Source organism: Eptesicus fuscus, chromosome 22 (genome assembly GCF_027574615.1).
Source record: "Eptesicus fuscus isolate TK198812 chromosome 22, DD_ASM_mEF_20220401, whole genome shotgun sequence".
NCBI lineage: Eukaryota > Metazoa > Chordata > Mammalia > Chiroptera > Vespertilionidae > Eptesicus > Eptesicus fuscus.
This window is the reverse complement of record NC_072494.1, coordinates 35,252,891-35,274,732: the sequence shown is the minus strand read 5'-3', so window position 1 is coordinate 35,274,732 and position 21,842 is coordinate 35,252,891. Positions and strand designations below refer to the sequence as shown.

Below are 21,842 nucleotides of genomic sequence, written 5' to 3'. Positions count from 1 at the left end.
CACTGACTAGAATCTACCTGCCATCCTTGCATTCGAGATCCCCTGGGCTTGGGGGAATCGATTAAATGAGAAGCTGTGGATTAGGAGTCGGGAGCCATGGGTTCACTTCTACTTTTAACAAACTGTCTCATTGTTTTTTACTCCAATTTCCCCATTTAGAAAGCAGGGTAATAAAAGCTGTTCTGCCTAATGCACAGATTTGCTGTGAGGGGGGATGGGGGAAGAAACGAAAGATAAAATATCTGAAAGCTTCTGAAAGGATTTTAAGAAGCCAAAGATCGAATATAAGAGCAGTTAGTTAGCAAAGCATCTGTTATGAGTTGAATTGTGTCCCCCGAAGACATGTTGAAGTCCTAGCTCCCAGTTCCTCAGAATGACCTTGTTTGTTTGTTTGTTTATTTATTTATTTTGAGTTTCTTTCTGGGCCAACAGTTCTTTTGAGACCCAATTTCAATGTCAAACAGTTCCTTATGTGTACATGTCAGCAATGACAATTCAGTTCTGGATGGTGGACAAATGGTGGTAATGCAGGTCCAACCCTCTCTGGTTTGGTCCTGGGCAACCTGCAGTGACGCACAGCTGCTAACTGCTAGTATGGCAAGGCGATGTCAGCGTCTTCCATCTCTGGACTGCTTCTCTTCTGTCTTCATGTCTGGAGTAGTCCTGTCGATTCCTCTCTGTTGCCAGAATCCACATGGTCTCGGAGTTGTTTTCTGAAAATATACAAACATATTCTCAACCAAAAGTTAATAAAGGAATATTTTCTATAAATTTTACTTGGGATCCTTTTTCATTTTTTGCCCAAATGGTTTTCCTCTGGTTTGTTTTGACACCCTGTGTGTTTTTCATGGGTGTCTTGCTTTTAGCCTTACAATTAATTTTCTAAAGTACAAATTTTCTAGATGTAATTTACTTACAGGATATTTTTCCTTACATGATATTCTTCTAGAATGACCTTATTTAAAAACAGGGTCCTGGAAGGGTTCTGTCTGTTGACAGGAGCTCAGACTAGAGTAGGACAGACCTTAATCCAATATGACTGGCGACTTTACAAGAGAGGAGAAAAGACAGAGACATGGACACAGAGGAGGACACCATGTGACATCAGAGGCACAGATGGAAGGGTTGTAGCTATGAGACCAGGAGCACCAGGGATTGCCAGAAGCTGGGAAGAGGCAAGGAGGAATTCTCCCCTACTGGTTTCAGAGCCAGAATGGCCCTGTTGACCTTGGACTTGTAGCCTCCAGAACGGTGAGACAGTGCATTTCTGTTATTTTAAGCCACCCAGTCTGTGGCACTTGGTTGCGGCAGCCCTAGGAAATGGATTTAGCATCCTTTGACAAATCCCGTGGCACAGGGATGCTTGGCCAAAGCACTTGGCCCATCCCTGAGAGGTTTGTGACCTAGAATCAGACATGGGTCATGGGACAAGGACATGGACAGGGACTAACACCACAGATTTGAAAGTCACTCAGAACAAAGGTCAGTGTTGGGGAACTCACAGCAGCTAATAGGGCTAAGTAGCTTTACACAGCGGGGGGTGGGGAGTATTTAGCTGATGCTGACTGAAGTGTCGCTTCTGCCCTGAGGGACCAGTGTGCTCAGAGTGGAACTGGGTTAGGGCAGCCTGAGGACCGAGTCACTTTCACTTCCTGCACTTGTGGTGTAAGTGTCACTTTCATACTCCAGGGCGCCATCCCATAGCCTCCTGGCGCCAGGCGGCCCATCACCACACCAGGGAGGCCCAGGCCCTGCAGGGAGAAGGCCTGCAGGATGCTCTTGGCTCTTGGAGTGCTTGTTTTGGAGGAAAAGTCATTCAGCCTTTTTACTCTGGGGCTTCTGCGTTGTGTGCGATGTGCCTGTGCTGGGTGCAGGCCGGTCAGGCCCTGGGCGAGCACAGACACACAAGCTAGTGGAGTGTCCCACACATACATCATGCTGTTGAATCCTCTCAGCAACCCCATGGGGCAGTTATTATTACCACGTCCATTCTACAGATGAAGAAACTGAGGTGCAGACGTCCCACCCTGGTGCCAGGAGCTGTCTGACTCCGGAGCCTGCGTTGCTAGCCGCTCTGTTATGCTACTTTGAGAGGTTATTTGGATCAGGCTGTTCTTAATGAAATCTAAAAGCAATAATTCAGTGAAGAAAATAAGTGAAAACAAAACAAAACAAAAGTGTGTATATGTGTGGGAGCCATGATCTACTTTGACCAAGATACGTAAAGGGGAAGGGCCGCGGACAGCATGAGCCGCGCACTCCCTCCAGGTGAAGCTCTGACTCTCCCCAGCAGCCCTGGGAGTGGATCTGACAGACATGAAGGAATTAGCCAATGTCACCAATTTGGTGAGAGGTGGAGCCCAGATGTGATCTAGGTCTGTGGTCGGCAACTGCGGCTCTCGAGCCACATGCGGCTCTTTGGCCCCTTGAGTTTTTAGCAAAGGCCAGCTTAGGAGTACCCTAATTAAGTTAATAACAACGTACCTACCTATATAGTTTAAGTTTAAAAAATTTGGCTGTCAAAAGAAATTTCAATCATTGTACTGTTGATATTTGGCTCTGTTGACTAATGAGTTTGCCGACCACTGATCTAGGTTATCTGTGAGCCTGGTGTGTTTTCATGACCCCTACTGCCCAAAGGGACAGCCAGGGCTGGTTGTCTCCCGGGTCTTAGAGAGCCTCCCTTAGCACTGGGCACAAAATAAGTAATAAGTGCTTATTAGATTGGGTTGAATTAAACCCGAAATTAACTAATGTTCATTAAGAGATGATTTGACAAATAAATGGACACCGTACAGACGTGAGAAGGAATGAGTTGTCTGTCTGACACGAGATCTGCTGTGCAATGAAGAACAGTTTAGAGACGAGTTATGGTTTCTTTTCCTGAAGAAAGAGCAAGGCTTTCTTACCAATACTCACCTTCACCTGTTTCTCTGGGCAAAAAAACGGTCTGTATCAAACAACTTCACATGATAATAATGCTTATCTCCAAGGGAGAGGAACATGAAGGACTTTCACATATTTTATAATAAGAAAACGATGAAGATATTTCCATTTTGAAAAAAAAAAGTGAAAGGAAGGAAAAGAAAAACAAGTTGTTTCTGGTGGCAAGAGATCCCACTCGAGTGGGGGGTACGCCTCAGACCCGGATTCTCCACGTCTGCTTCCTCAGGATGGACAGTTGGATGGATGGACAGATGGACCGATGGACCCACACTGGGCTTCACAGGTGGGAAGGGTTCATTCAGAGCCTCTCTGTGTGTCCTGTAATCTCTCTGTCTCTCTCCAACTCCCACCCCCCATACTATGAAATATTTCCATTTAAAACTAACATAAACACACTTCGTGGTACCAGGACTCTTTGGAAAATGGAACAAGTCTTTTTTTTAAATTAAATCTTTATTGTTGAAAGTATTACATATGCCCTCCTTTTCCCCCATTGACCCCTTCTTGCCAGCCCCACCCCCACCCCAGGCCTTCACCATCCTATTGTCTATGTCCATGGGTTATGCAGCTATGCATACACGCTCTTTAGTTGATCTCTTCCCACCCACCCACCCTCCCCCGTCTTGCCTCTGAGATTCCACTGTTCTATGCTTCTATGGAACAACTCCTTGTATTGTGTGAAGTCAAAAGTTCAGGGCCCACTGGCTAAGTAAAGGTGGGGTGATTGAGCACTAAATAACTGCAGTAAGCAGAAACACTCATTATTCTGAAACTGGTAAATAAAGGGGGGGGAGGGGAAACAAGTAATTTTGCCTTTCCTGTATGAGCTGTACCTCACGGTGAGCAAACAGTTGATAGAAGAGCAGTTTTGGGGGCCTTATTTTATTTAAAAAATTTTAGTTTTCAGTTACAGTTTATATTCAATATTATTTTCTACTAGAGGCCCAGTGCACGAATTTGTGCACCAGTGGGGTCCCTCGGCCTGGCCTGCGGGATCAGGCTGAAACCAGCTCTCCGACATCCCCCAAGGGGTCCTGCATTGCGAGAGGGCGCAGGCCAGTCGAGGGACCCCATTGGTGCACAATCGGGGCCAGGGAGGGACGTGGGAGGTTGGTCAGCTGGGGAGGGACTGCAGGAGGGCTCCAGGGGGTGTCTGGCCCGTCTTGCTCAGTGCTGATCTGCCACACCCCAGCAGCAAGCTAACCTACCAGTTGGAGCGTCTGCCCCCTGGTGGTCAGTGCATGTCATAGTGAGCAGTTGAGCGGCCTTAGCATATCATTAGCATATTATACTTTGATTGATTGAATGGAAACCAGACAACCGGACAGTTAGCATATTAGGCTTTTATTATATAGGATTAGTTCAGTTGCATAGCATAGTGGTTAGACAACTATATACTTAATAAAGCATTTCCCCCTATATTTTCAATACTCACCTGGCACCATGCATAGTTATGACAACATTATTGAGTATATTCCCTAAGCTGTACTTTACATCCCTGTGACTGTTTTGTAATTATCAATTTGTACTTCACCATTTTCGCCTAGGCCCCCAACTCCCCTCCCCTCTGGCAACCAGCAGTCTATTCTCTGTGTCTACGAGTAAAAGAGTTATTTTTATTTATTTTAAAGTTATTTTTAGAAAAGAATCCCAGCTAACAAATACAGGAGGGAAAACAGAATTAGAAAAATCCCCATTTTGTATTCCCCCTAATGACACTGTGGATCCAAACACTGATCATCAATGGCTGCAAAAACCTTGAAGTAAAATACCCAAAATAAAAGAAAATAAAGGGAAAAAATTTCAAATAATACCAAAGGGAAATTTGTCATAAATGGATGGATGAGGCTGAGAACTCTGGGACCCACTCACCATCCCTACCACTCCGACTAGAGAGATACCAAGCATTACCTGTCTCCTGATGGGTTATAGTGGGATGTGCCCAGAACCTTCTATGAAGTATTCTTGCCACAAAATCAGGCCCCTAGATCCAACTACCATTTTATAGGACAGATGAGTCCAGAGAACCACGTTACATGGCACCTCTGTATCTCAACCCGCAAAGTTCAGAATGTGGCAAACTCTACAGATGAAAAGAGACATAAGAGCCATCTCAAATAGTGCAATTTATGGACTTTCGAATCCTGATACAAACAAGTCAACTGCAAACATGACCAAACATCTATGAGACAATAGGAACCACTTGAACACTGACTGCACATTTAGGAAGTTAGAAGGATTTATGGGTAAATCCTTGATGTGGTGACTTATGATGTGATGCTAAGAATTTGTTTCAAAATAATCCAGATTTGTGGGGCTGGAGAGAGGAGTGGGTGGTGGTGCAAATAAAACAGTCCTGGCATGTGCAGGTGTAGTGTGCACAGGGTCCCTAGTGGCTGCTGGCTGCCGGCCAGGTACTCCCTCCCTTCCCCCGGCCGGCCCCACCCCCTGGTTGAACTCCCAGACAAACTCCCAGTCGAGGGGACAATTTGCATACTACGTTTTTATTATATAGGATAATCTCTGCTTCTATACATAACGTCCATAATTGGAGACTTCCATAATAAAATGTTAGCCAAAAGCAATAAAAAGTTTGGGCATACAAATCAATCCTATCATGATGGTGGTAGAGGTGGTGATATATGGAAATGTGTGAATGTGTGTGCGCGCGCGCATTCGGTCTCAGCTGTGTTTATTCCTAATTGAAGTTGCCCCTCTGAACAAGTGCAATCTATTGGAAACGACTTTTTGACAGATGTGAACAATGCCCCAACCTGACAGGCCCAGCTGGGTTTCCCAGGGGCGTTAGGCAGCAGGCACGGACACAAGGCCCCTCTTTACGGGACGGCTGGGGCCAGCCCCACACGGTTATCCCCTCGGTCAAAGACAGAGTAAAACTGTCTAATGAAGACGTCGCCCAGGATCCAGAGGGGCCCGGCGGGAGGCTGGATGTCAAGGCCTTGAAAGCCACTGGAGCAGAACTTCATTCCATCTACGAAGTCCTGGGGTTGGGAAGAAGAAGGTAAGTGACAGGGGAAGAAGGAAGGAGCACTGCCTTCAGCTACACTGTGTGGTGGTGGTGGCCACACCGGATGGCCTTAGACAGCTGCCTCGCAGTTTTGGTTGGTGGGTTCTTCCTCCTGCTTCCTACACCTCTACCTATGTATTCGATAAAGTGTTTGATAGATGTGGGTCTGGGCTTCTAAGTTCTACAATTTTGAGAATTGTTCATCTGTTATACACTCCCACCCCCCAACACCATTTCACTATTGGGAAAACCAAAACCTTGATTCACGGCTGGAAGAGCAAAAGGTTTGGCATTAGAAGACCTTGACTTAAATTCTGGTTTCTTTCTGGTAGAGCTCAAGTCAAATTTTTCAAGGGAGAGAAACTGCTTATAAATGGCTAGCCACTGCTATTTTTGTGTTCTGGAAAGAATCGCTTGAGTGGCTCCTACTAGATGTAAGGCAAGTGGGCATCCCTTACTCCATGAGAAGAGTGTAATCTCCCCTAATCTTATTTTTCAGTTTGGCAAAGAGTTGGGATCTAACAGACAGGGGTGGTCTTTCCAACAACCACTGGAAGTTTGAGATTGCTGATGAGGGAGTGGGAAGATTTGTGGAGGGCTAGAGAGCCTTCTTGAGAGGACGGGGATAAGAATGCAAAGGTATTACAGCATCCGTGATGGGTTGAGGTGGCTCTGATGGAAATTTGCTGGCAGAAAAGGACAATGGCACCATACTGGGTACAGAAAAGGGCGTGGGGGTGAGCAGGGGCTCACATAGAGTGAAGGTGGGAGGGGGGTGCTGGAGTGGTGAAGGGTGTGGAGACTGAGGACTTTGGCAGTTGAAATGTCTAGCTGGTCCTCAGTGTGGTGTTCACAGTGGCAGCTGCAGAATTCCTTTGTTGGAGGAGATTAGGGGACTGGACATGAAGCTGTGTTTTAAAATAAGACATTTGTTTTCACTTTCACTGTAAAAGTAAAAGTGGCTTAGGGAAGGGGTTAATGGAGATCAAGGTGTGGGGGTAGGTAAGTCCCTAAAGCCCTCAGTCTATCCCTTAGTTTCTCGATTCTGGTGCAGTCACGTTGATGCTGTGGGTGACTCTTAGGCAAGGTCAGTGCATTAAAGTGTGTCACCAAAGAACTATGATACTGAAAATCTGGGCCAACTGTGTATGAGGTAGCCATGGATTTCCCAAACACCTGGGGGTTCCCTTTTCTACCTCTCCCTTCACACTTACACATCTCCTGCACCAAGGCCTTCTCTGGTCTGAGGAGCATGTTAATCTGCATATATATTAGAAGAGATATAACCTTATTCTGTACCCCCCCACCCCAAGCATCTCATATCTAGAACCACTAACTCTCTGGGTCTCAATGTCCTGGTCTATAAAATGGGATAATAGCATCCCCGGTCTGAGTTGGTGGTTGAGGTTAGTGACAATGTCAGAGAACCGCATTGAATGGCCTGCTCAGGTTTGCTGCTGCTTCGTGGCCGAGCAGGGAGTTAGAGAACCAGCCCAGTGGTCTTTCCACCGCACACAGGCAACTGCGTCCTTCCCCGAGGAAGTGTCACTTCAGTGCAGGGTTAGATGGGAGGGGACTTGGGATAGATGTGGCCTCTGAGTGCAGACAACTGTTTGAAAAGGGGAAGTGGCAGGTATCTGGGGAAGGCCCTGTGACTTGCAGAATGAGGAAACAGCCCTTTAATTCTTTTCTGCTATATTGTGAATATTTGTGTGTATGTACGTGTGTGTGTGTTTTTTAAATTGAATTTATTGGGGTGACACTGGTTAATAAAATGATACAGGTTTCAGGTGTACAATTCTATAACACATCATTTGTACACTGTATTGTGTGTTCACCACCCCAAGTGAGGAAACAGTTCTTACCAGCAGGGTGTAAGCAGTTGGTTGAAGAGTGTAGGGAACTCCATTGATGGTGAAGGTGACATCCGGCATGACATTGAGATTGTCACACTCCACGGCATACTAAAACACACCACAGAGGATCAGTTTAGAATCTCCCATCTCCCAAGAGAGGCCCACCCCCCTGCTCCCCGCTCCCACCCAGACAGGCACTCACTTCTCCATCCACGGGCTCTGCCCCTATGGCCTTCTGCAGCTGCTTGATCTCATCTGAGGGGCCTGTGAGGAGGGAGGTCCCTGTGTCCACAATGGCCTGGCAGCCTTCTGAGCAGAACATCACGGCACCCCCGACCTGGATTCTGGGGGCAAAGGAAGCATCAGTCCCTCGCCTCTTCTCCTCTTGTCCCCTCTCTCCAGCCTCCAGCTCTCACTCCCTGCTGAGCTCTCTGATGCCTGAAGCACGTGCCTGGCACATGGCCGGCACCTTGTAGGAACTTATTCCTGGCTGAGTTGACACTTGAATTACGTTTCTTTGAATTCTTGCATTGTCTAATATAGTGCCAGGAAGGTGTCAGACATCCAGTCCCACGCCCCCAATTGCTCCATGCCCAGGTGCGTGTGTGGGGGGCGAGGGGGGGGTGCTCAGTCAATGCTGCCACCTCCATGAAACCCTTGAGGATTTCTTCAGATAGAAGCTGCCTTGCCCTGTCTGCTGGGCCACCTTGGTGGCACATCTCATGGAGCACTGATCACTATCCTCGTTACATGCAGTTGCTTGTATGTGCGTCTCACCTTCTTTGCATCCTTTATGCAGGCACAATCTGAATCCAATTCGCTTCTGCACCCATTTCCATCAGCCCTTGTCTGTGTGTTAATTTATGTTGCATGAACAAGAAGCAGCTGGTGGGGTGTTTGTATTTACCATGGGTTGAGTTGAAGGTGCCCCACTCCTACAAGGAAGGAAGCTGGTAGTCGGTCCCGCGTGCCTGTCACCCTGGTTACTGATGCTCCTTCCTGCACCTCTGCTCAGCACCTCCACGCCTCTAGCCTCACGCAGGCTCCTGGCATCCTCTCCCAGTGACTAGCACTTCCATTCAGGTCAATTTGGGTTGTGCCTGCTATGAGTTATGAGTTCTTCCCTCAACACCATACTCTGTGGAGGATACTCACGAGTCCAGTGCTATCTGCCAGTAGCCTTGCTTGGTGACCGGGACCCAGTTCAGACTCCCAGAGAAATGGGAGTGGTCGTAGCCTCCGAAAATCAGCTCGCTCCCTGCACCACCTTCTGGGTCACTACAGGGAGAGAAAGGCAGGCTGCCAAGGAAGGGCCACTGGGAAACCCTGGGAAAGAGCTCCCGCCTCGTGGTCTGATCACTCCCACCAAGTACCTAGACAGGCAGAAATGCAAGCTCGGGCTTTGAGACCAGGGCTTCCAATGACTGTGAGTCCGTTAGTCTGGACTTTTTGGGCAAAAGAAGAGAAACCGCTCTGCCCAAAGATTTTTGAATGAACCACAACCCTGGTTAGGCGCCCTGACCAGGAATCAAACCCATAACCCTTCAGTGCTTGGGACAACACTCCAAACAACTGAGCCACCCCAGCCTGGGCCCATCTTAATCATTTTAAGTGTACAGCTTAGTCGTGTTAAGTATATCCACACCGTTGTGCAAGCAGTCTAGAGAACCTTTCATCCGATAAACCCAAAAGTTTACAGCCATTCAATAACTTCCCACTTCCCCCTTCCTCAGTCTCTGGCAGCCACCATTCTACTATCTATTTCTATAAATTTGACCACTCCAGGTGCTTCCTATAAGTGAAATCATACAAGGGGTCCTTTTGTGACAGGCTTAGTTCACTTAGCATAAGGTCCTCAAGATATATCCCTGGGGTGGCATGTGTTAGACCGCCTTTCCTTTTTAAGGCCGAATGTATTCTATTGTCTGTATATATCACATTTGCTTATCCATCCATGAACATGTGATTATTTTATTATCAGCTTATTGTACATTTTTTCCTGTCTCCCCTGCTAGGATTAAGCTTCTTGAGGACAGAGGGACTGTCTTTCTAGCTTCACTGTATTCCCAGTGCCTAGCATCGCGCTCAGCACATACGAGGGGCTTGGGAAGTATTTACTCACTGCATAAAGGAATATCTAACTCCAGGTGTTCCTTAAATTAGTCCAGCGTGCTGCAGTTTACAAAGTGCTTTTCACAACGACTTTCTGAGGCAAATCCCATTTTCTCAATCGTCAGAGAGGTTAAGGGTTTTGCCCAAAATCACACAGCTGGACTAACAAGAGACCCAGCCCCGGTGTGTGACTGCCACGCCTTGTGCTCTTTCCGCGGCACCGTGATGTCTCCCTGGAGCTATCACTGACCTCAGCCTGGCAGGCGTGATGGGCCTTACCTACTCATGTAGACAGAAAACATGGGTACGTCCACCAGGTTCTGGGCCATCATGTTGTCGAACACCGGAGTCACCCCTCCAACAGCCAAGGAGGGGTATCCCAGGCCCAGAATGCCGTCAAACTCTGCGTTCACAAAGGTCTGGCCAGGCTCCGTGACACTCTCTCCAAATTGCTGGCCGACCACAGTCAGCCCTTCCACCTGACGGGAGAAAGCCCAGAGGAAATTTGCCCAGGAGATCTTTGGCAAAGGGCCTCCGGTCCCCAGATTCTCCTCTCTCCTGAAGCTAATTCTTCTCCGACTCAACTCTTCTTGATTAAATGGGCACAACGATTTTTGCCATAGTCCCACTCAATGTTTAAATGTAAACCCTTTTCGTCGAAGTATAATACAGAAATCGGAAGTGTGCAGTTCGGTGAGTGTTCACAAACTGTACTCACCCATGTGAGCAAGCTCCCAAACTGAGAAACAGGACTTTGCAATCCCCATGAGCCCTCCCCCACCCCCCACCCCCCATGCACCCTGCCAACTATTACACCTTTCCTCACAAGTGACCAGTCTCTTTGTTTCTAACAGCATGTATTGGCGTTGCTTATTTTTGAATTTTATATAAATGGAGTCATGCAGTAGGAATTCTTTGGTGGCTGGCTTCTGTCACCCAGCATTACGCTTGTTGCATGCTGTTTCAATTTGTTCATTGCCTTTGTATTACACAGTATGAATATGCCATCAGTATGTATGCATTCTACCATGAGGCATGTTTGGGTTGTTTCCTGTACTTGACTATTGCTAATAATGCAGCTTGTACTTGTCTTTGGGTGAGCATGTGTACATATTTCTGTTGGATATATGTTTGGGAGTAAAATTGTTAGATCATAGAGTATGCGTAAATACTGACAGAATTGAATAAATATTGGCAGAATTTTCCAAAGTGATTTGTACCAGTTGATGTTTTCAGTACCAATATTTTGAGAGTTCCAGTTGCCAGTAGCTCCATATCTTCACCAACACTAGATGTTGCCTTCTTTTGCTTCTCAGTCTTCTGGTGAATGTGCAGCGGGTACATTTGGTTTTAATTTGTATTTCCTGACGACTAATGACATTGGATATCTCCTTTTGTGAAGTAGGTTGTCTGCATTTTTCTTATTGATTAGAATCAAGTCCTTTGTTGGATGTAGATATTAGAAACATCTCTGGACTATGGCTGGTGTTTTTACTCTCAAATGGTGTTTTTTGATGAACAGAAGATATGTATTTCAATATAGTCAAATTTATCAATCTTTTTCTTTTTAATTAATGGGTTTTGTAACTTCAGAAAGTTTTGCCTACCTTAATGTCATAAAGATATTTTTCTATGTTTTCTTCTAAAAGCTTTATTGTTTTACTTTTCCCACTTATATCTATAGTCTATGAGAAGCGCTTTGATGTGTGAGGTAGGAGTCACTATAGATTTTTTTTTTTTTTACTATATGAATATCCAGATGACCTAGTACCATTTAATCACTACACCATCATCTCCTCTACTGCAGGATCATGTTCAATGTAGGTCAGGTCACTGTGTGAGTAGTCTCTGAATTTTCTATTCTGTTCTATTTTTCTATTTGCCTATCCTGTGTCAATATTACATATCTAAATTACTATATATTCATAATGTCTTATACTTGGTAGTATTTTTCTTCATCTAGACTGTATTACATATTCATATAAATGTTAGAATTAGCTTGTCAATTTCTAATAAAAATTGCTCTTATTTTGATTGACAAAAAATTGACTTATTTAAAATACTGAGTCATAAGCATGGTTTATCTTCAATTTATATAGATCTTTCTTAATTTCACTCAGTAATATTTTACAGTTCTTAGAGTAGAGACCTTGCACATTGTTTTTGTTAAATTTACTTGTAGGTATTCAGTGTTTTTGATGTTATTGTAAAACATCATGATATTATGAAGTGATCCTTCTGTGTGTGTGTGTGTATGTGTGTGTGTGTGTGTGTGTGTGTGTGTGTATTATTGATTTCAGAGAGGAAGGGAGAGGAGAGAGAGATAGAAACATCAATGATGAGAGAGAATCATTGGTCAGCTGCTTCCTGCACACCCCACACTGGGGATCGAGCCTACAACCCAGGTATGTGACGTTGGCCGGAATCTAACCCAGAACCCTTCAGTCTGCAGGCCGATGCTCTATCCACTGAGTCAAACCAACTAGGACAAGTTTTCTTTCTTTATCAATTATCTGGGAGAATTTGTGTAAGGTTGGTGCTATTTCTTCCTTAAATGTTTGGAAGATTTTACCACTGAGGTTACCTGGGCCTGAAGTTTTCTTTGTGGAGAGGTTTTTAATAACAGTCAATATTTAAATAGATTTTGGCATATTCACATTTTCTATGTTTTTCTTGTGTCAGTTTTATCATGCTATATTTCTCAAGGCATTTGCCATTTTTTAAGAAAATTGTCAAGTTTATCAATATAAAATTATTCTTGATATCCTGTTATTATTTTAATGTTTTCAGGCTCTTTATTAATACACTAGAGGCCCAGTGCACGAAATTCGTGCACGGAGGGGGGTTGTCCCTCAGCCCAGCCTGTACCCTCTCCAATATGGGACCCCTCAAGGGATGTCCGACTGCCCGTTTAGGCCCGATCCTATTGGGATTGGGCCTAAACGGGCAGTCGGACATCACTCTCACAATCCAGGACTCCTGGCTCCCAACTGCTTGCCTGCCTGCCTTCCTGATTGCCCCTAACCGCTTCTGCCTGCCAGCCTGATCACCCCCTAACCACTCTGATGCCAGCCTGTTTGCCCCCAACTTCCCTCGTCTGCCGGCCTGGTCACCCCTAACTGCCCTCTCCTGCAGGGTTGATCACCTCTCAACTGCCCTCCCTTGCAGGCCGGGTGCCTCCCAACTGCCCTCCTTTGCAGGCCGGGTGCCTCCCAACTGCTCTCTCCTGCTGGCCATCTTGTGGTGGCCATCTTGTGTCCACATGGGGGCAGGATCTTTGACCACATGGGGGCAGCAATATTGTGTGTTGCAGTGATGATCAATCTGCATATTACTGTTTTATTAGATAGGATAGAGGCCTGGTACAGGGGTGGGGGCCAGCTGGTTTGCCCTGAAGGGCTTCCTGGATCAGGTGGGGGTTCCCTTGGGGTGTGGGGCGGCCTGAGCTAGGGGCCTGTGGTGGTTTGCAGGCCGGCCACGCCCCCTGGCAACCCAAGCAGAGGCCCTGGTATCTGGAATTTATTTTCCTTTTACAATTGAAACTTTGTAGCCTGGAGCAGAGCCAAGCCTGCTGCTCCCTCTGTGGCGGCAGCCATTTTTGTGGCAGTTAATTCACCTTCTACAATTGAAACTTTGTAGCCTTAAGTGGGTAAGCCCCGCCAGGGTGTGCGGAAAGCTTTGCTTCCCCTGTTGACGGCGGCAACCCTGGCCTGCTCTCTCCAGCTCCAATCTGCTGCCATTTGTTTGAATTTGTTTACCTTCTATAATTGAAACTTTGTAGCTTGAGTGGAGGCTTAGGCCTGGCCAGGGCAGGCAGAAAGCTTGGCTTCCTCTGTTACCTAGGAAACCTTGCTCTCTGTGGCTGTAGCCATCTTGGTTTGGGTTAATTTGCATACTCGCTCTGATTGGATGGTGGGTGTGGCTTGTGGGCGTGGCTTGTGGGTGTGTCGGAGGTATGGTCAATTTGCATATTTGTCTATTATTATATAAGATTATTTTTCATTTCTAATATTAAGTTGTATTTTCTCTCAGTTTTTTTTAATTAATTTTGCTAGAGGTTTACGAATTTTATTAATCTTTGCCAAGAGTTAATTCTTGGCTTTGTTGATTGTCTCTATTGTATGACTTTTCTGTTTGATTGACATCCATCCCATTCTTCTATTTATTTCCTTCCTTCGTTCTTTGGGTTTGATTTGTTGTTGTTTGTGGTTTGCTTGTTTTCTTATTCTTTATTGCTTAAAGTAGATGCTTAGATGGTTGATTTTCAGCTTTTCTAATATATACATTTTGGGCTATAATTGTCTCATAAAGATTGCATTAGCTGCATCCACGATTGTTAGCACATCCTTGCTTATCTGTATCAGAGAAGCAGAGCCATTAGGGTTAGATTCCGGCCAAGGTCAGCATGCTACATACACAAAGGATTGTGTTCTGGACAGTTGACTGTATGCCATTGCAGGTGCTGGTTAAATGGTGTACAGTAGGAATTCCCTCTGTCCTGGTGTTGCAGACTGAAGTCTACAGTTTGGCAGTCCGTAAGGGAAGACAGATGTCAGGTGGGAGAAGAGTGAATTGGGACTTCGAGGTTGAGGGTGGACTAGAACCCACATTGTTCTCTCACTGCCTCTAAGCCTCAATGACTGGGTGTCCTGTAGCTCTAGCTGCCACTGTCTGTTACGGAGTTAAACGTGCAGATGGGCTGGGAGCCAGGAGACTTGAAGGAGGAACCAAGGGAAGCTGGAGTTGCTGTGGGCTTGGCTGTTGCCCCACACCACCCAGCGGGCCAGCAGATAAGCAGCGAGCCAAAGGATACAATTCCCTTCCCATGCCCTCTTCTGCCTCCCAGAGGTAATTATGATGATCAGTTAGGAATGTGATGTAGCCTTCTGAGCAGTCATTTGTACTTTTATGTATGTTCTAATAGGAAATACAGTGTGTTATTTTATCTGTATGTGGTATTTTTTTACCTAGACGCTGTGTTTCTTGCTCTTGGCATTTTTTTTCACTCCATATGTCCTATTCCCACCCACTTTAAAGGGATGTTGATGGAGCCTGAGCCCTGTGGCAGGACCCCCCAGAACTGTAACAGTGCTCATCAGGAGTGGGTCAGCCTCTATTTCCCCAAAGGCCTGGGCGTATACAGTAGTCCCCCCTTTCCACAGGGTGAACATTCCAAAACACCCAGGGGATGCCTGAAACTAAGGATAATACTGAACCCTATATATGCTGTTTTTTCCCTATATGTACCTATGATAAAGTTTAATTTCTAAATTAGACACTGTAAGAGATTAATAATAGCTAATAATAAAATAGAACAAAACAATACACTAATAAAAGGTACTTAAAGTGATCTCTCTTTCTCTCTTTGATAACTGGTCTGATAACTGAGTTGTCTACTAAGTGGTTAATGAGCAGAGAGCGCATACAGTGTGGATACGCTGGGCAAAGGAACAATCCACATCCCGGGTGGGACAGAGTGAAGTGGTGCAAGACTTCATCCTGTTCCTCAAATCAGCGGGCAATTTGAAACTTAGGAATTGCTTATTTCTGGAATGTTTTATTTAATACTTTCAGGCTGTGGTTGGCTGAGGATAACTACAACCACAGAAAGCGAAACCGTGGAAAAGCGGGGGCTACTGTGCTTGTGCCCATAAACCTGGGTAGGGCAGGACCAGGGCTCCCCTGGCTCTCTGTCCCCACCTTGGTCGGGTTCCCACAGTTCTGGGACCCACAGGACCTTTGGTCAATGGGAGTTTAAGGAGCAGCTCACGAGCTCAGCATTGAATTCAGGGCTGACCTTGGACTTGGATTCTGCCTTGTCTCTATGATTGGACTCCCAGCCCCTACCTTGTTGCCTTATTTCAGTAACTGAGTTCCCACCGTCTGCCCCGGCTTGGACATCTTCTTCCTTCAAGATGGAGGCCTGGTCTTGTCTCCTTGGTGCCCTGGGGCCATTGGTCCAGTTGTGAACCTTGCTCTCGGCCCTGTGCCCTGAGTCCTGCAGGAATCCCTGCCCACCTCCCCCTCCCCCCCCCCACTCCCCTGCTGCCTCTCTAGGACCTAGCACATTGCTCAGACTGGCCCACGGCCGGCCGCATCTCAGGCCTGGCCAGGCCTCCCCCTTCCCTGGAAACCAGCTTCAGCTCCTTGCTTCCACCTCTTCCTGAGGCAGATCTGAAACTGCTCCCCTAAGAGCTCGAAACGGTGTTCTGTCTCCCAAGTTCCTGACCAAGAGAGGGAACATGAAGGAATTATACTCACGGAGACCTGGTCGGCTCCGATGACTCCGGACAAGCTCCCCGTCCCATACTGAATGAAGAAGTGGCTCCCTGGGGCACTGTATGTGCTGGACTGGGAAGGGCTGAACCTGGGGTGTGTCTCTGGAAAGCAAAGGTGCCGCTCTTGCCTGGGCCATCAGCCCGCTGCCTTCATCCCTGCCCCCCACCCCAGAGTGCAGAGCTGCTTCCCTAACTTCTACCCAACCAGCAGCTCCTTTCTCGCTCTGCCTCAGCCTTCCTTGCCACCGCTCCTTTCTTCTGTCCCATGGGGCAGTGGGAACCACATCTCCCTCACTGACCAGTCTGAGGACGCAGTGATGAGCAGGCTCACCTGGAAAGGTTGGCCATGGCCCTTCCTAGTGACCCCTACATTCCCCTCTAGACATACGTGGTGGGCTAACAGGAGGCCAAATAGTTGTCCCTGGGCAAACATAATTGCCTGTGAGCTCCTGAGGCACACAGAATAAATTCCAGCCATCAGCCTCTGCCAACCACTGGGGGTCAGAGACTGGCTTTCTAAAGAAACTCAGGATAAACACTGGCCATTCCAGGAAGTCGCTCCCAACATCTTGCACAACCAGTGGACACCTTGAGTGTTGCCTGAGGCATCATCTCTCAATGTTGTCCTACATGGACTGAGACGCCTTTCCTTAGCTCTTCCTTTTCCAGTTTTCACAAAGACCTCTGAGTGACCTCTGGCCAAATGGGTCCACCACCCCATTGTCCCACCAGCCCCTCTCTGTTATGCTGGGAGCAAGGTCACCAGGTCTCCTGGATGCAGGTGAACAGTCTACACTGGAACCTGACCACCTACCTGCCCAGAAAGAGCCACTGCAATGGAACCGTCCCCCACATTCCTTGAAGTGTTCCAAGGGGAGTATTCAAAAATTTGTAATTTTTTTTGGTGGTGGAGTTTCCCCCTGCTGATTCTGGTCAGTTTGGAAGTTGTAGCTTGGATAGCAATCAATTTTAACTTTCTTCCTGGCCCAGCCCTGTTTCTGCTGAAGGCCGTCCCAGGGCAGAGGCAGAGGAGGAGAGGGGAGGCTGGTGTGCAGGGATGGCCAGTTACGGGAACCCAACCCCTTCCCCCAGGGTGCCAGGCTCCAGATCCCAGGCCTGGCCTTCAGCCATTCCCTGTGGGGGCTCCTGGACCACTTACTGCAGGCCGGGCTGGTGCAGTACACAGAGGGGACCCAGAGGTTGGAGGAGCCGGTATCAAAGATGACGGTGAAGTTCTGCGGTGGGGAGCCAATGGAGATGGTGCCAAAGTACTCCATCTGCAGGCCAGGGAGGGAAGGGAGCCGGCTGTGGGTGCTGGGGAGGGGGAGGGACCCAGGGGGAGCTCTGTGGGCAGGGCCTGGGCCAGCACAGACCGGGGCTCAGAGACCTGGGAAGTGGCCATCAGAGGTACATGGCCGAGGAAAGGGCGGAGAGGGAGGAAATCTAACCACTATCCTGATGCTCATTATGATGACAATCACTGGGAGCAAGGCAGGGGAGGCTTGCCCTGCTCCTCCCTTTCCTCCCACAGAGGTCCACACATTCAGGTGCCCTGGGGCTTATTCAGCCAAGTCCACGGGGACCCGGGCATCAGTCCATATGGGTCATCCCAGAGGAGAAATCCGCACTGCCTCAATGCTGCTGCCCACTCGCCATGCCAGGCGGAGTCCCCCCTCCCCCCTCCCAGCCTTTGCCCCAGGAGGCCTCACATCCAAGTAGTTGACCAGGGGCTCGTTGACACTCTGGTCCATCGTGCAGGACTCGGTGAACTGGATCATGTCCAGGTTCTGGGATTTCCAGAACTCGGAGAGCTGGCCCCGTGCTCGCAGCTTCTTTCGGAGGGACTGACCCCTCCTAAGGGGCACCCTGAGGACAAAGCCCCGCATGAGGAAGAGATGCATTCCTGCCTCTCTCTGACTCCCCTCCCCCCGCCCCATTTCCCCAGAGGTTAATTGGGGAGTTACACAGGAGGGGGTCTGCTAGGGAGTGTGCCAGGATTTGGCCAGGATCAGGGCCCCTCTGCCCCAGCCTGCCCAGCCTCCTGTAGACCCTCAGACCCTTAGACTTGAGATGGCCCTCCCTCCCAGAGACGGGCTCTTGGAGGTCAGGGGCGATGGGGCTGTGGGAATGTCTGCACGTCTACATGAACACCATGAGGGGCTGACTCAAAGAGACAGGAAAACTCTGGGAGCAGTGGTCAGCCCCTTGGGGAAGTGCTCAGGTCCTCTGAGCTGCACAGTCCTGCTGTTTCCAACATGAGAAGGTCCCTGGGGCTCAGGCAGGCAGCTCCGTCAGAGGTGGAGGCCCAGGAGTGGCTTGTGCTGGGCTGGAGACTGGCTAACACTAGGTGGCCGCTTGGTAAACCTTTCCTGAGCCCTCAGTTTCTTCTCCTTCCTGTTTCCCCATCAGCTTTCCTCTCCGCGGGGAGCCCTCAGCTTGAGTCAGGGCACTGCCCCCGCTGGACACAGTGCTGGGGTGTGGCCTCACCTGTGCAGGGGGCCCAAGGCCTGCGCCAAGTCCGGGAGCACCAGCAGCAAAAGAAGAAGCGTTTTCATGGTACAGCCAGCAGCTTCTTTCTCGCTCTGCTCGGCCTTCCCTCCACTTCTCCTTTCTTCTGTGCCACAGGGCAGTGGGACCAAACCTCCCTCATGCAGACCCGCCCAGCCCAGCCTGAGGACACAATGATAAGGCCCCTGGAGTCGATAGCCAGGCCCAGAGCAAACACAGCGTGTGTCACGGGCATTCCCCCTCCACCCCTCGGCTCCTTTCACTCCTGGGGGTGGAGAGGGGATCTGGGGTGGGACTTGGGAATCTGTGCACCCAGATTCTAAGGCTAAGAGGATTGTCCACGGCTCAGCATCTCCTAGAATCTGGCACCCTCCCTGTCCCAGGAAGCCCTGTATTAATTAATTGAGGGAGCACCTTGCCCCCGGACACGTGGGAACCACCTACTGTTAGTTACCATGAGTCTGTCTGAAGGCTCTCGAGGGGTGGAAGCTCAGTTGTCACATGGGGAGCACGACTCCAACTCATATATTTTTTTAATCCTCACCCGAGGATATTTTTTTTCATTGATTTATTTTTAGAGAGCGTGGAAGGGCAGGGGCAGGTAGGGAGAGGGAGAGAGAGAGAGAGAGAGAGAGAGAGAGAGAGAGAGAGAGAGAGAGAGAGAGAGAGAGAGAGAGAGAGAGAGAGAGAGAGAGAAACATCGATGTAAGAGAGACACATTTATTGGTTGCCTCCGACATACACCCCGACCAGGGCCAGGGATGCAACCTGCAACCCAGGTATGTGCCTTTGACCAGGAATGAAGCCACAACCCTTTGGTGGGCCGGCCAACAACACTCTAACCACTTGGCAGCACCAGCCAGGGCTCTAACTCAGCATTAATCAGTTTGTTTTGTCTGTATTTCCTGTTCTCTCCTCAGCCCCTTAGGAGCCCCAATGGCAGTTTACTCCCCCCAGCCCACTTTGAAACAGAAATCAGCACCCCCAAAGCCCCTGGAATGGGAAGATTTGGCAGTGGATTGTGGAGCCAGTTTTTTTGATCCCAAGGACTTGATGAATCCAGGACTGTAGGGTAGGGGGAGGTTCAGAGGAGAAAACGGAGGCAGTCCTCAAGGGCCAGAGAGGTGCTGGGGGTGAGGGGTTCTGGAGCAGGTGCCTGGATTAGTTTACTCAGACTGCCATGCAAAGGATCACAGACCGGGTGGCTTCAACAACAGAAATGTATTTCCTCATGATTCTGGAAGCTAGAACTCCAAGATCAAGGTGTTAGCAGGGATGGTTTCTCTTGAGGCCTCTCTCCTTGGCTTGTAGATGGCCACCGTCTCCTCCCTGTGTCCTCACATGGTCTTCCCTCTGGGTGTGTCTGTGTCCAAATGTCCTCTTCGTATAAGGACACCAGTTATATTGATTAGGATCCACACATAGGACCTCGTTTGACCTTAATCACCTCTTTAAAGGTCCCATCTCCAAACACAGTCACATTCTGAAGTACTGGGGGTTAGACTTATATAGGTGAAATTTGGGGGACACAGTTCAGAAGCAGCAGCATCCTGTCAGTGGAACTTAGGGGGCGGGGGAGGCAGGGCTCAGCATTTCGCTATCCCAGCATGTGAGGCCCCTCAGCATGTGCTTATCTCTGTGGACATCCCACCTACCACACAGAGGGCGGGTTTTATTTCCCCGAGTGGAGATAGAGGGCATCTTCCTCTAACCCTGACGTGCCTGAGCGAGGGCTGCAGAGGCCATCACTGCTGTCACACGTGACAATACTTTCGAGCTCTGGGTGGAAGGTCGGGACCTGGTTGAGATCAGCTCTGCTTTCCATCTCCGAAGCCCAAGAAACAGACAGGGTTTGGAACTAAGTTGAATCCTGCCTTGGGCTCTAAATGTTAACAAGACATCAAAAGAGCTTGGGGCATAGCCCAAATCCTTGACCCCTGACCCTAGGGAACAAAGCCTCTTTGGCATTTGCCCACTTACAAGGAGTCCTTCTCTTTCACCTTTTGTTGGGGAGAGTGTCTGCACCCAAGAGGGCAGTGTGAGCCACAGGTGGCTGGAAGTCGAACTAACTCATTTTAGCACTAAGCTTTGCCATGGTTTGCCCAACCAATAGGTACCTTAATTTCTTCATTTGTCAAATACCCTACCTACATTGTGTTTTAAGGAGGATTAGATACACAAAATACGGCATGTGCAAGTACCTGAAAAGCTATAATGTGTCATCAGGACTGAAGATCGTCACTCTAAAGACCTGGCACTAGAAGCCTCTTCCAGGCGAACCCAGGCACAAAGCAGAGAACACTGAGGTGCAGAGGCAAGTGACCAGCCTAAGTGCATGGGGTTCATTTAGTGATCGAGCCAGGATTAGGACTCAGGCTACCTAACTTTCGGTTCAGTGAGCTTTCTGCAGAATTATCATCATTATTACCGAAGGGTTGAAATGAGCATAACCATGGCCTTTCCCTCTCCCATCTTCCAGGCCCCTTGCTGTTTCCCCCTCACCTCTGTTTACTAAGTGGAGAGGGTTTGGCTGGCTCAGGCTTGAAAAGCAGCTGGTTGGTCTGGGCAGCTGTGGAACACCTGGCCACTGACTGGAGCAGAGACAGCCTGGATGGTCTGCGAGGAGCCCTGGGGTCTGGTTGGATTTCGGGAAGGTTAGAGGCAGGAGCGTGGGGACATTTGTCAGAATTAGTGGATTCTGTTCTCTCTGGAAACACCAGGAACTGTACTGCCCTGACTGTAGGTTACTGGATCCTCTTATACTGGAATTGAATGTTGCTGTGGACAATTTAAATACTTTCCGTAGGGAACAAAAGCCCACGGGCACATGTGTGATAGTGTGTGTGTGTGTGTGTGTGTGTGTGTGTGTGTGTGTCCTTTAAGAAAAGGGAAAGGGAGGAGCATTTGAGGTAAAATTGTACCATGTGGGCAAAAACAGGGCTGTTGTGAAAAATTTCCGAGGTGTACTGGAACGACTCCAAAGGAATATGGGCCTGTGAGACCAGAGAAAGAGGCTGACAACTCCAGAATTAAACCAAGAGTTTATTAAGGGAACTTACGGACCGAAGCAGTCTTGGGCAGCAGCAAGATGTTGGACCTCCCCACCCAAAAGGG

General features: G+C 48.3%; 1 protein-coding gene across 1 annotated transcript; it reads right to left on the bottom strand.

The window, feature by feature from the left end:
- Positions 1-5,440: 5,440 nt before the first annotated feature.
- Positions 5,441-18,812, bottom strand: CTSE (cathepsin E). The gene is made up of 9 exons (XM_008154188.3): positions 18,708-18,812; positions 17,930-18,086; positions 17,380-17,497; positions 16,204-16,322; positions 10,222-10,421; positions 8,986-9,108; positions 8,033-8,174; positions 7,840-7,938; positions 5,441-5,948 (listed from the first exon to the last, which is right to left on the bottom strand). The coding sequence occupies exons 1-9, from the start codon at positions 18,773-18,775 to the stop codon at positions 5,784-5,786; spliced, it is 1,191 nt and encodes a 396-aa protein (XP_008152410.2). The 5' UTR covers positions 18,776-18,812; the 3' UTR covers positions 5,441-5,783.
- Between the last annotated feature and the right edge of the window lie 3,030 nt (positions 18,813-21,842).